The sequence below is a fragment of the Phascolarctos cinereus genome, unplaced genomic scaffold, assembly GCF_003287225.1.
Source record: "Phascolarctos cinereus isolate Bilbo 61053 unplaced genomic scaffold, phaCin_HiC Scaffold_1;HRSCAF=81, whole genome shotgun sequence".
Taxonomy (NCBI): domain Eukaryota; kingdom Metazoa; phylum Chordata; class Mammalia; order Diprotodontia; family Phascolarctidae; genus Phascolarctos; species Phascolarctos cinereus.
Window position 1 is genome coordinate 219,464,605 of NW_027555514.1, and position 13,610 is coordinate 219,478,214.

A 13,610-nucleotide genomic window follows, 5' to 3' on the forward strand; every position below is an offset into this window, starting at 1 on the left:
TCAGGTAAGTTGGGGTTGAGTTCCAGGCCCATTATTTTCCCAACAAATGATCTTGGCATATGGCTTAAGTCTCTGGTTTGCTTCCTCTGATTCCTTACGCCCCTTTACCTGCCTCAATATTCCTAAAGAATCTAATCCATCTTTTCACCCTTGAGTTCTATAACCATCAAGGTCTACCTGCCTACTGCTGTTGGAATCTGTGTCCCACTCCCAGCAGGTAGCTGCCCCTGCTACAAGTTTTTTTCCCTCGTGCTTCCTCCAGGGCTCCAAGTTCTACCCCAGCAAAGAGACCCTTCTGCTAGCATAGACTACAAAAAAATACCACTATGCATCACCCCCTTGGAATTTTATTATCCTTTTAACCCTTTTTACCTCCAAACTGTTCACCCCTCTCTTACTGGCCTCCCAAACTTTTGGGTCAGAAATTCAAAAGCCATCTAGGCCTTCATACAGTTTCTAGGACAGAGATTGCTGAAGCCAATATAGGAGCCTCTCTACATTACTTCAAGGAGGTGGTGGTATTCAAGCCATCTCTCAGTGATGTTAGCTCCTTCCTTGATCTAACTGGCATCAAAAACTCCATCATATTATCTCCAGATGGTAACCATCCAATCAGACACATTCATCTCTTTTCTAAATTTTTTTAATTAACAACCAGAATTTAAAAAATAAAACAAAACAAAAACAACAACAGGGGAAAAAAACACCTTGAAGTTGTAACGACAAAAAGCTAAAACTGCTGCAGAGGGCTTGTGTATGTATCTGGGATACATGTTCCCCTCATCAGGGGACAAAGCCCAGGAAGGTGCCTGTCTGTATACATGTGGGTATGTAAATGACCAAGAAGAATCAGAGATGGGAATCATCAACAGCAGAAGGCAGCAAAAACTTCTCATCAGGCAATACCAAATCGCTCTGCTCTTTTCCTCTTCTTTGCCTGTGAAGAGGAAATTAGAAGAGAAAAATTAGAGAGGGTTTAGGGGAAGGAGAACAGTAGCCTAGGCTCCTGGCTTCCTTAGCTCAAATTCACATGAACTGTCACAAGGTCCAAACCCAAGTGATAGCCTAGGCTTGGACTTGGCAGCCAGGTCTTTGATTCTCCAAGTCCCAGGCCAGAACAGGGGGGAATAAATAAGAGGATGGAAAATAGTAAGATTCCTGTGGGAAGGAGGGCCACTCAGCTTTGGTAGTGTCTTACTGTAGGTCTGGAAACAATGGCCTCTTGAAATGCCTGGAAAAGCCTTCTAGGCATGGGGAGGTGGGGGATTTCAAAGGGCAAAGGGTTAACCCTGTGCTATTCAACGGGAAGGTGAGGGGGGATGCCCTCCCAGGCATTCAAGTCCTAGCAGCAGCTCCTTGATAGGCCTCCAAGCCTATCCATGAGAGAGGCATATAAATCTTCATCTCTAACAGAATAAATAGCTAGAGGGAGGGGAAACAGAAGCCCCAATCATGGATCTCTCAAGGGAGGGAGACTGGAGAGAGCACAAAACCTGCAAAAAGACCTTTTTGTTCTGGGAGTGACCTCACAAAATAGCACAGAGTCCTTCATCCTCACCCCTGCCACCTCCCTACCCCAGCAAATAAGGAGTTTTTTTTTTCACTGGAGGGGGTCATCAGGGGTAGGAGGAAGATGCCATGCTATTCACAGGGAGGTAACATTTAGACTTCATCTAAAGAAACTGAGTGCCTATGGGCTTTACCCTATTACCACCTGGACCACTGACACAAGTCTTAAGGCATCAAACAAAAACACCCTCTTATTCATGTGAACTCTATCTGTCTCAAGGATTATTTCCCACACACACCTCCCCCTCTCCCCTGCAAAGGCAACTCTTCCTTCCTTGACTTCTAAATAAGAATCTTCATCCTCATGGCCTTATCAGCTTGGGAATTTTGAAAATAAACTAAATCTTGTACAAAACTTTAAGCCAAAATAAACATATATTTATTTCCAAAAGTCCTTGCAGTAGCCAACTTACCAATACTATATAACACTTTGTCTTTACACGCAGCTAACAATGAAGACCCCATCTCTCCCATCCCACTCCCAAAAACATATACCCATTTGCTCTGGAAGGAGACAGCAGAGATCAGAGTGAAGGACTCAGTCCTCTTTTTTGAAGCTACTCCCAGAATCCCAAGTCCTTCTGGCTGGAGTAGGTTGGTAAAACACTGAAGTTTTAGTGGTTTATTTATAAAGATGACTTGATATTTAATGCTCAAGCTGCCTCAGAGGGGTATGGTTTTGTAAGACACTGGAAATCAACAGTCACTTTGAAGACAGATAGGAAGAGGTAAGATCTGGGAAGAATAAAAAATAGAATTGAGGTGTGGAATACTCATTCCTTTAACTCTCAATCTCAAAGCGGAAAAGCATCACTGACTGATAATCCTAAGGATGCACTATGGTATAGGTTTTTCTGTACTTACATTTCAGGTTTATACCTAGTTTCTTTATACACTGGGTTAGTCTTCTTACATGTATTACCAGTCAATACATCAGTTCTTAGAGGTAAGGATTAGGTCTAAGATATTAGAAGTAGGAAGATGGCTGGATGATAACTCACCCTTATAGCCATTTTTTCCATATCAATACAGGCTTATGTAAACAAAGTGATAAGAATGGAGACTTCATTTATTTGAGTCCATATCTCTGCTGGGTTGGGCAGTTTGTGAGTGAGTCTTCTAAGAGCAAAAATGGCCTTCATCAAAATTATTTGGAGGGTTACTGATCATAATTAATATGTACATTATCACCCCCAAAATGAAATGTGAAGCAACTGACAGAGCATTTTGATTCAAAAAACCTTCTTAAGAATGCTAGAGAAGTTACTCTGCTCCCTTCTAGAGACTCCCTTGTCATATTTTTACCTCTGTGTCCTCTGTGGTTCCAGTCCCAGCTGAACTTGTGACAATTCCAAATCGTTCCTTCCTCTTTTTCAGCTTCTCATCATCCTCACTCTGTTCAGGGACAATAAGTGGAACTGTTGAAACAATATGGTTCCTGACCACAAGAACCCTGGGTGAATGGGGAAAAATGTGGAGCAAAGCTATAATTGATTAGTTATTGGTTTGTGCCCCTCCCTCTTCCAGGGTTAGAGCTGGAATTAGCAAAGCAGGCACCAAGTAGGGGGGCCACGTGAGAAACTGCAGGCTGCAGCATGTGGAGCCGTCCGCACATGGCTAGTCCTCAGAACCAGCAAAATTTAGACTGGAGTTGTAGCCTTTCATTCATGAAAGGGATTGAGCCAAGAAGCAGCAATAGTAATAATCAAAAATCAAATCTCTCAACTCAAGACATTTGACTTAAATTTCTCTGGCAATTCAAGGCTGCACTCTGAGAACAGCCATACCTACAAAGGACAGGTTAAATTATCTAAATGGGGAGACCAAGATGGTCAACAGGCCCAACTGGCAAGCCAGGGTCAGGGTCTAGGGTGAACAGGAGGATATCTAAAGGCCTATAGAAAAAATAATATGACATGAGTCTTCCCACAAGTGTCACATAAAATCCTGAACAAATTTGGAAAAGCTAAAAAAAATAAATAAATAAAAAAGCTGAGGCTACAACTAGTGTCTCTAAGGCTATCTAAGCAGCCAAAGGACCCATGTGCACTTGTCTGCCTTGCAAATTGAGGATGTTTGGGCTGCCATTGGTCAGAGCCAAGCACCCTCCTCCTGTTGTTAATTTAACTGAAGTTGTTCACTTCCAGCAACTTTCAAGACTGGAAAAGTCTTATGGATTTTTCCTCTACAACTTCAAGATTCAATATATACACATATTTGGCATAAGGAAAAAGAATGGGAACTGTCAAAACTTATAAAGGTCAGTCCCAGAATAATGGTGAACATCCAAAATTAAGGAGAGATACCTGAACAGTTTTGGTTTTCGTTTTTCCAAGAAAATATGTTCTAGCCCTTGCCACGTCAAGACAGAGGTCTTCCCCCCTCCCTTTGCTTCACACCATCCTGGAGGCCCCCATGGGACAGGACAACTTCTTTGGCTTTATTTACAACCAGTAATAAAGATAACCAACCCCAGGCCAGGCTGAAAGAACTCAAGCAAACTATTTAACGAGCTCCTGCTTGGTGCTTCTGAGCTGGATCTTTTTACAGCCCCCAGGAGTTTATATTTCTTGAAAGCATTGCTAATTCTCCTCCTCATGAAGCTTGACCACAGGTAGGCTATAGCTCTAAGGAAGGTTTCCCACAGAAAGCCTGCTCTAGCTCAAGATGTCTAAAAAGGAAGACTAAAAACAAAGTCATGTAAGTAATTCAGAGAGATATGGGAAGTTTGCTAAGTTTCCACTCCACAGTCAACAAGGGAACCGGTTTTTGTTCCCACATTCCTAGCAATCTCCTCTAATGTAAGGAAGAGTGCAGCTGTGCACCTCAACTGTGCTCAACTGTTTAAAATTGAGTCAAGCTCCTAGAAGACCAGACTCTTGGGATCCTAGAGTCTGAGCAGCTTATTAATTTCGATCCTGCTACACTTGTCTTCCAAATCTATTAAAATCTGAAGAAATTCCTACTCATACGTACCTCTGGACTCATAATCAGACCATTTTAATTGGGCAGACTCCATTTCATGCATAGTTTTCTTGCTTTATTTTCATAATCATCATCATCAAGCATTCACTTAACCTCTCTGAGCCTCAATTTCCTCATCTGTAAAATGAGGATACCTATTTCAAAGGTCTGTTGTAGATTAAATTAGGTATTTTTTTTGTGATGTGCTTCATAAAGCACTATATGAAATCACAGGCTCTGCCAGGTCCTATCACACTGAAAAGGTTTTGGTTAGAAGTCAAAATGTATTTCTGGGAACCAACCTACCTAAGCTTTTGGATCAGCAGGCAGACTACAGGATGTTGAAATTTGTGGCCATAGCAACTTTTAAATACCATCTAAGGCATACTAGGACTTCAATGTACACTTGTGGAAGGAGTACCCACACAGATAGTCATGGGTCCTTGAAGCACATATTGTCAAAGGCAACACCATCCTCCCAGTCCCTCAAGCTTGAAACCTGGGTTTCATCTTCAGCTCCTCACAATTTCTCACCCCATCATTTATCCAATTAGTTGCCAAGGCCTGTAGATTTCACCTTTGTAATATCTCTTGACTGTATCTTCTCTCCTCTGATACTCATACTGCCGCTGCTTTCTTGCAGGCTCTCCTCACCTCATGCCTGGACTACTGCAACAGCCTTCTGGTGAATATGTTTGCCTTACTTCTTTCCCCACTCCACTCCATCTTCCCTTCAGCCTCTAAAGTGATATGTCTAAAGCACAGGTCATCTTCCCTACTCAAACTCCAGGATCAAATACAAATTCCTCTGTTTGGCCTTAAATGTCCTATATAACCAGGCTAGCTAGGTGGCACAGTGGATAAGAGCACCAGCCCTGGAGTCAGGAGGACCCGAGTTCAAATCCAATCTCAGACACATGACATTTACTGTGTGACCCTGGGCAAGCCACTTAACCCCACTACCTAGCCAAAAAAAAAAAAGCCTATAACCAACTCCCTCTACCCCTTACCCCCAATCTTTTCAGTCTTCTTATACCTTACTCCTTGCCAATGTACTCTTCCATCCACTGACAATGGCCTCCTTGCTGTTCCTTGAACAAAACACCCCATTTCTCATGTCCCAGCATTTTCTCTGGCTGTCCTCCATGTCTAGAATATTCTTCTTCATCTCTACCTACTGACTTCCCTGACTTCAAGTTCCAACTAAAATCCCATCTTCTTTAATTCTTCAATCTTTAACCCTAGTGCTTTCCTTCTTTTAATTATTCCCTATTTTTCCTGTAGGTAGCTTGTTCGTACATATTTGCTTGCTATCGCCCCCCATTAGATAGTGAGTTCCTTGACAGCAAGGCCTATCTTTTGCTTCTTTTTGTATTCCCAAGGCTTAGCACAGTGCCTGATACATCATACACACTTAATAAATGTTTACTGACTGACTGGTCTGAGACAATCAAATGCCCTCAGCAAATTATAAGATCAGAATTTAATTGTATAGGGTAGGGACAGAAAGAAACTCAGGGCTGATTTAAAGTAGGAAGTCAATGATGGAAGGGGAAATATTCAGCATGCAGACTACAACTTCATCCATCTATACGTTAGAAAGTGATTTTATATGTGTCAGGGAAGGAGTACACTAGATTTGGAATTACAGAACACTGTTAATCCCAGCTCTGCTACCGACTATGTAACCTTGGCCAAGTCACATCACCTCTTGACACTTTGATGTCCCCATCTACAAAATGAGGGGTTGATCAAGATGACCTTTGAAATCCCTTCCAGCTCTATACCTATGATCCTATCAAGGTAAAACTATTATCAATTACACATTCTGTGTAAAACACAGAATGTTAAGCAGAGAAACAAGGAGGTTTAAAAGAGGGTTCACAATCCTAATGAGGTGAAGTCAGCACATCTGAAGTCATGTCCCAGAAGAAAAGGAAGGAGGATACTAAGTTGGTGGGTCTATGAAATATGTCTAAATCTACATTCTTACCACTCAGGACCCCAACACTTCACATCTACAAATTAAATCAAAAACCTATTTCCTTCTACTTCCTCTAGTTATCTTCCTAAAACAAGGAGTTAGCAATAGTCTCCTCCCTTCGCTTTTTGGTTTAGACCAAAGAATTCCCTACATTTACCTTCCTGGGACTCATTTCCACTTATTCTATCAACTAAAATTTTTATTTAGGAATTATTCCTTATTCCATGATATTCCTTATCATGTAAGTTACTAGGAAAAGTTTACATCGTGACCTACTCTGCCTGTCCCATAACATCTAAGAATTGGGAATGAAAAAAAAAAGCAAACTCATGACAAATTTCCTCAAGTCCTCCCTCTTAAATGTAGCTCCTCCAAACCTTCAAGTCTCCCAGTCAAGAAGAAAGCAGGTTGAATGCTTTATAAAAAAATATACAATCACCTTAAGCAATAGTCATAATCTCCTAGAAAAGACAAGGAATAAAAAAGAGTAAATACCATACCTTTTTGGTGAATGGCAGGAGGCACGGGGCAATATCAACACCTTACTGAAATGTCATAGTAGAAACCAATTCAGTATTACTAATTGTAATAGCTCAGAGTCTCTGTCATGTGTGTAGAGCCACTACTGGCAATCCTATGAATTAAAGTTGCTGACATTTAAAGTGAAAACAAACAAACAAACAAAAAAACCAAATACTCTTCTCTAGTTCCTAACTAAAACTCAGAGTTCATTCATTTCATAGATGTGATCCACACTTCTGTGGGCAAAGCCAATGCTGTGTGGGACAACTCTGACCTATTCCCTAGGCTCTGCGACCCACCTCAACAAAATGCTCAATTTATTGTGTTCTAAAAAAAAAAAAAATTAATGATGGAACATGTTTGCTGATATTGACCCTTTCAAATCAATGCTGAAGGACTGGAGAAGGCAAAGAACAAGGAAGATTACTCTTTCAACCATCACTCATCACCTTCCACTAATAATAATAATAATAATAACTGTTGTTATTATTATGTCTAACCTCTGGGGAGGTAAATTCTCAGGGAATCCTTCTCCCCCAGTGAGCTTCCCTTTTAATTGGATCTTTGGTGCTTCTACTAGGGACCTAGGCAGAGCATCTGCTCCAAATTCACCAGGGGCTCCAGAGAGAACAATAATATAACACCCCTCCCCCCCACCCCCCACTACCACCACACAGCCTACTTTGCCTTGAAAATGGCTCCTGCCCAGCTGAGGGCTTTATTTATTTTGTGCTTGCCTGCCCTCCCATCTCCACCCCTTCAACATCCCCTGCTCCCAGGCTAAAGCCTCTTTCCATCTTGCCCTGCAGGGAAAGTGCACAACAGGCCCACTAAATCAACGCAGTTCTAATGATCTCTCTCACTTGACCCTTCTAGCGTGATGGTGTCGCATGGAGACAGACGTACAATAAACTTCACTCCATCTTTAGCTCCTTGCTGACAGGTTTTGATTCATGGGATGGCCGAACCCATCTGAGGGAAATTACCTCGATCAAAACGCAGCTCTCTCTACATTCATCAGGCCCACTGCTCCCCCAGGCCATGCTCAAGTGCACAAATGGGGTTGTGCATCTGTGGGCAGCACTGACCCCTCTGGCTTAGTGTCATACCCATTTACAAACCTTTCCCTTACCCATTCTGCACTCCCACTACCCCCACCCCCACCATCAAAAGCTGTCTAATACGGACTACAGATCTCTCTTCTTTCTATGAGTGTTCATGTTGGCGGGGGGGGGGGGGGGGGGAGAAGAGAAGTAGCTGGGCCTAGGATACAATAAACTTTATTTCCAATCAAAACCTCATTTCCCTCTATTAAACACACATCGCCTCTGAGGTTACCAGAGAGGATAATTCTCTACAAGAATACATACAGGGCACCCAGGTTATCTTCTCTCTACTACTTGTCTCTCTCAGCCTCACTTTGTGGCTTCTAGAACAAGACCACAGTTGATAATAATATGAACATAAACAATTCTCTCATACTATCCATACTACCCAAAGATGGACTAGAAGCCAAAGGAAGTAGAAGTCACCTGGCTTTTTCCTTGGTCTTGCCACTGATTCAAGTGTAAAACAAGCTTGTATAGATAGTAGAGATGACTTGGCAAGAAGTAGAAAAGTGAAATCATAATCCATCTTTAGCAATGAGATATTCAAGATGAAAGCCTTTTTGATTTCAATTAAGGAGGGCATCCCATTATTCAGCATTCACCTCAACCTTGGTCTTCTCCATGATTTTAATATTCATCTAGTATGAGGCATATGGCAGTGGCTGAGTAGAGAACCAACTGAGGGACCCGTAAACTTCCCTTTATGATTCACATCTCAGCCTCTGGCTACCAATATGATGTCAAAAATGCTAGGCAATGATTATTTACTTTAAAAGTCACAAAGTCAAAGATCCAAAACAGACTACAATTAGCATAAACTCTATTTCCTAAATGAGTCCAACTATCACCCGGAATAGTCAAGGAACAATTTCCTATAGCAAACAGTGAAATGAATATTAAAGAATGAATAGTCTCAAAGGACAAAGTTGAAGATGAGAATCCAGGACTCCAGTAAAACTCGAGTTTTCTCTACCAATCAACAGAAATCTATCCAATCTATCTTTTCTTTCCAGGTCCCTGAAAATCTAGACTACCTTCCTTCTGCACATGGAAGTTGCCAAGACAACTGTAATACAATGGAAAGAGAGTCAAAAGACTTGATTTTGAGGCCTGGTTTTTCTGCTTACTACTAAGCTGTATGACCTTGGGCAACTCAAACTGTCTGGGCTTCCCTCATCTATAAAATTAGGGGGCTGAACTAGATTACAACTTCCCAACCTGTGGTCCTCAGACTTCACAGTTATTACAAGGCACAAGGTCGTCAAGTAGACACCAATTATTGTCATTTTAACCTTTATTTCACTCCAAGAAAATATGTAACACCAATTCAATATACCAATCAAGCAAACACACCTTCTGGAGACTTTATCCAAATAAACATATTACTATTCTTAAAATGTTATATAGATACTCCTATGACTAATAACCATACAAATTCATTTAAAAGCATTACTGAATTCAGAGTAGTTTTGGTCACCATGTATTTTCTCAATCAATGAATACTAATAATATCACTTACATTGGGAGTCATTGCTCCCTTACTTCAGGCCCTAAGTTCAGGCCCTAATATCCTGATATCCTAATATCCCTAATTTCCTAATGATATCCTAAGTTCAGGTCCTTATCATTTCCCCCAACCTAATGCAATGGTCTCCTAATTGGACTCCTCTTTTCCAGTGTCTTCCAAACTCCAATCCATCTTTCCCAAATTGCCAAAATAATATTACTAAAGCATAAATCCAACCATATCACTCCCAAAAACTTTTAATGGCTCCCTACTGCCTCTAGTATGAAATAAAAACTTGTCAGGTAGGCATTTAAGGCCCTTCAAAATTTGATTTTTGCACATCTTTCCGGGGTTTATTTCACACTTCATGTTCCACCCAAATTAACCTATTTGCTGTTCCCCTAACTCAGCACCCAATTTCCTGCTTCCATTCCTTTGCCCAGGGTGAACTCCATGTTCAGAATGCATTCCTTCCTTGTCACAGCTTCTTAGAGTCCCCGTCTTCCTTCACGTGCCACCTCCCTCAGGAATCTCTTCTTGATCTCTCTAGTTGTTGCTGTTCTTTCCACCTCAAACAATGATGTGTGCCTTAGTTTCTTGAAGGCAAAGGCTATTTCTCACTTTGTATTTTTAACATTAGCATCTAGCAAATATTTTGTTCATAATATATGTAAATGATTAATAATTGCTTGTTGGATTGGAACTACTGGACTAGATGATCTAGAATGACAGCTTTAAAGAGAGGAATTTAAAGAGACTGAATCAATTTATATCTCTAGATATAATCTTAAAATCTTGGTTTTATTTGTCTTAAAAATGTACTAATATTTTTTATCATGAGACACTTCCAGACAAAATATACTCTACAGAACTTAATTAGGTAAAACCACCTAATAACATAATTCTGACAGTCCATATCACTGACCACTTTTTAAAAACTATTAACAGAAAAGAAGGTTGTCATTTAACTTTGAGAACAGGGTACCAACAATGTTTAAATATTCCTTAAAAGAGAAGTAAGTGACGTACAAAGAAAAGGAATACATATTTCAAGAGTGGTTAGTTAAAAGAACACTGAATTTGGAGTCAAAAGACCCAGGAAAAGCCCTATCTCTAACACTTGCTAGCTAAGTGACTTTTCATAAGTTGAAATCTCATTAAGTTTCAGTTTTCTCAAGATGAGGGTAATAACTTTTGTACTACCTCACAGGGTTGTAGGGTAAAAAGCAATTTGTAAATAAGAAAGTATTACTTGAACATGAGATGTTATTTATTAATAACAAGATTCCTATTAATTACAGATGAATAAGGAAGTGACTGGGGGATTTATGGTGATGACAAGGCAAATATACAATGTGAAAAAATGACATCCAAATTCTGAGGAAGGCTAGAAGACAGGATGCAATCTCCTGTGCAAAGTTATGTAGTTGCTTCTGGCCTTGCCCTAACATTTTCCAAACAGAAAGTGAACCATTTAAAAATTCCTCATTACCCAGTCCTAGGGACCAGGGGAACTCATTTCATGGCTACAAAAGTTAAATTGAGGGCTCTGGCAATGGTTTCCATGGTGCACAGAGTGGTCTGGCATTAGTCTCATCTGGGAAATCAGAATTAGATTCTAACTTAAGGGCCGCAGCTGGCTGCTTCTTTTTAAAAGCTGAACAATAGTTGGCTGCAACAATGGCAGCTGGGTACCATTGCTCCTCTACTCCAACATAAGGCTGTTCCTTCTCTGGACAGAGAAGTATCAAAGACAAAGTATCTCTACCTGGGACCTGTGTTCTAGTCTAGGCCATCTCTTCTGGAATCTCTCCCTATTGACTCTCAATTATTTTTGAATTTGAATCTCAAGGAAGACATTTTTCCAGCCTCTCTTCCTCTAACCTATCAGCAACAAGGAATATCACTTTAGGTTCTGCCTATTTACCCTGTCAAAAGGAGTCAACTGTAGTTCTATTACTGGTAGTCACAGAATTACATTTTAGATGAGAGGGATCTTATGGGATAACCTAGTCCTACCACCCCCAATTTTAAAGATGAAGAAACTCAGGCACAGAGAAGTAAAATGACTTTTCCAAGATCATACTGGGTTCTCCCATCTTGCTCAAGTCAAATGCAACTTGTAAGTGGAATAAAAGCCTAGAAAGATCTGAGTCACTGTATGAAAAACATATAGCAAACCAGACACAACCCAAGAGGTGAGAGAATATGTACTCAGAATTTCCTAAGAATATAAAGCAGAGACTACTTGTTGTGGTTCAAATTACAGTAACATTCTTAAATTCTTAAAGTAAGACACCCACTGCTCCCAAATTAGTATAAGAAGCCCAGCCAGTCATTACCCCACTCACTTATTTATATAAGGAAGAAACATAACGTATAGATCCTAATCTAAAGACCCATCCCCAGTGAAACTATTCTGCATCTATCAGAAAAGCTACTGGAATTTTAGGTACTGTCACTGTATTTTTTTTTCTAGGACCTTTAAAAACTTATGTTTATGGATGCTTTTATAACTGTTACCTCCCAATGACCACACCTGTCCTACCAAGAAGCCTTTCTTTGTACTTGCGACAAAGTACAGTTAAGCAAAACACATGTGCAATCTCTGAAAATATATGCCTCATTCTACATTTACAATCCACTCTCTCGTGACAGGGAGGAGAGGAATACTTCACCATCAGTCAGGTCTCTGAGGCTGAAGCTGGTCAGAACCCTTTTTCCAGAAGGAATGGAAAGATAAAAGTTAAGATCAATCAGAGATGGCCTACCCTGAATATACACCTTGACAGCTTATTCCACTCTGTGTCAGGGAATGGCTATATTAACATGACTGTAGATTCCAGGACGTGCTGCATTTTTCCAACAGAATGTAGAGGAAAAGGGGAAAAGAGGGAGCCTTGTATTCACTTTCCTGTACACCACCACATGAAGAATGATCAGATGAAAAGCAGAGCCCAGGGGCTTTTAGGTGACAGTAGATTAATGGTGACATGGCCTTGACTTCTCAGAGGTAAAGGTTAAGAAACACTCCAGGGTAACTGGGCTTCCAATTTCATACTCAGAATAAATGACATCAACTGATGGTTTTGCTCTCTGAAACACTCCAATGCCTAAACACACGGCTGTCATCCCCACCCCCCCGTCTCTTAAATTCATCTAAATGTGCTTATCCTTTAAAAAGTCTCTTCCCCAGTCAGACCAAAGTACACAGGACAGACTATAAACCAACACATCGAGACAAAGAAGAAAAGGGAAAAGTCCAGTGAATTTTTTCCCAAATTAATTATTAGACTCTCCCTTCCAACCATCTCATTCAGAACCAACTCAGATCAGAACTAACTTCACAGAATTAAGGGGGAGGTTTAATGTTTAATGTTTAAATATCAACCAGAATCCAGGACCACCAGGGAATGGATGACTCGTCCTCTTCTTACAGGATCTGCATAGGTGACCCAGAACCAAATATTGCCCCACCACCACCAACTTCCATCTTTATCCTGTCCAATAAAGCAGTTTCCTCTGCTTCAATGCCCCAAAAGAGGTTGTCTAGGTCTTGCTCAGAATGACTGAAGGGACAATGCAAAGCAGGTAGAGGAAATACAGGCTTCACACTTGAGACACTCCACTTGGAAGCCAAATTTCTATTGAAGATTCCTACTTCCCTTATTGAATCCAGGTAGAGAAGCTGTTGTCTTTAAGGAGAAGTAATGCAGAGACCAGAACAGTCAAGAAGTTCGGCAGAAAGCACCAACTCCAAGGGGTATAACGTCTTATCCATAATATACAGGAAATAAAGAAGGGATAACAAAGGGTTCTGCAAAGGTTATGAGATCAGGGATGCTTGGGTCCTTATTCATCAGTTCCTAAAATTAAATGTTCTCTAAAAGGCTTAAACAAGTTGCAGATCAACACTAAATTCCAGCATAGAACAAAGAGGGCTACTCTCTGGCTT

General features: G+C 40.7%; 1 protein-coding gene across 2 annotated transcripts in view; it reads right to left on the reverse strand.

The window, feature by feature from the left end:
- Positions 1-627: 627 nt before the first annotated feature.
- SARNP (SAP domain containing ribonucleoprotein) overlaps positions 628-13,610 on the reverse strand; it is a 39,310-nt gene continuing 26,327 nt past the window's right edge. For both annotated transcript variants that reach the window (XM_020989967.2, XM_020989968.2), the window contains exons 10-11: positions 2,875-2,964; positions 628-937 (exon numbers count right to left, since the gene is read on the reverse strand). In XM_020989967.2, the coding sequence (XP_020845626.1) occupies positions 896-937; positions 2,875-2,964 (132 nt within the window). In that variant the 3' untranslated portion in view covers positions 628-895. The remainder of the gene's footprint in view (positions 938-2,874; positions 2,965-13,610) is intronic.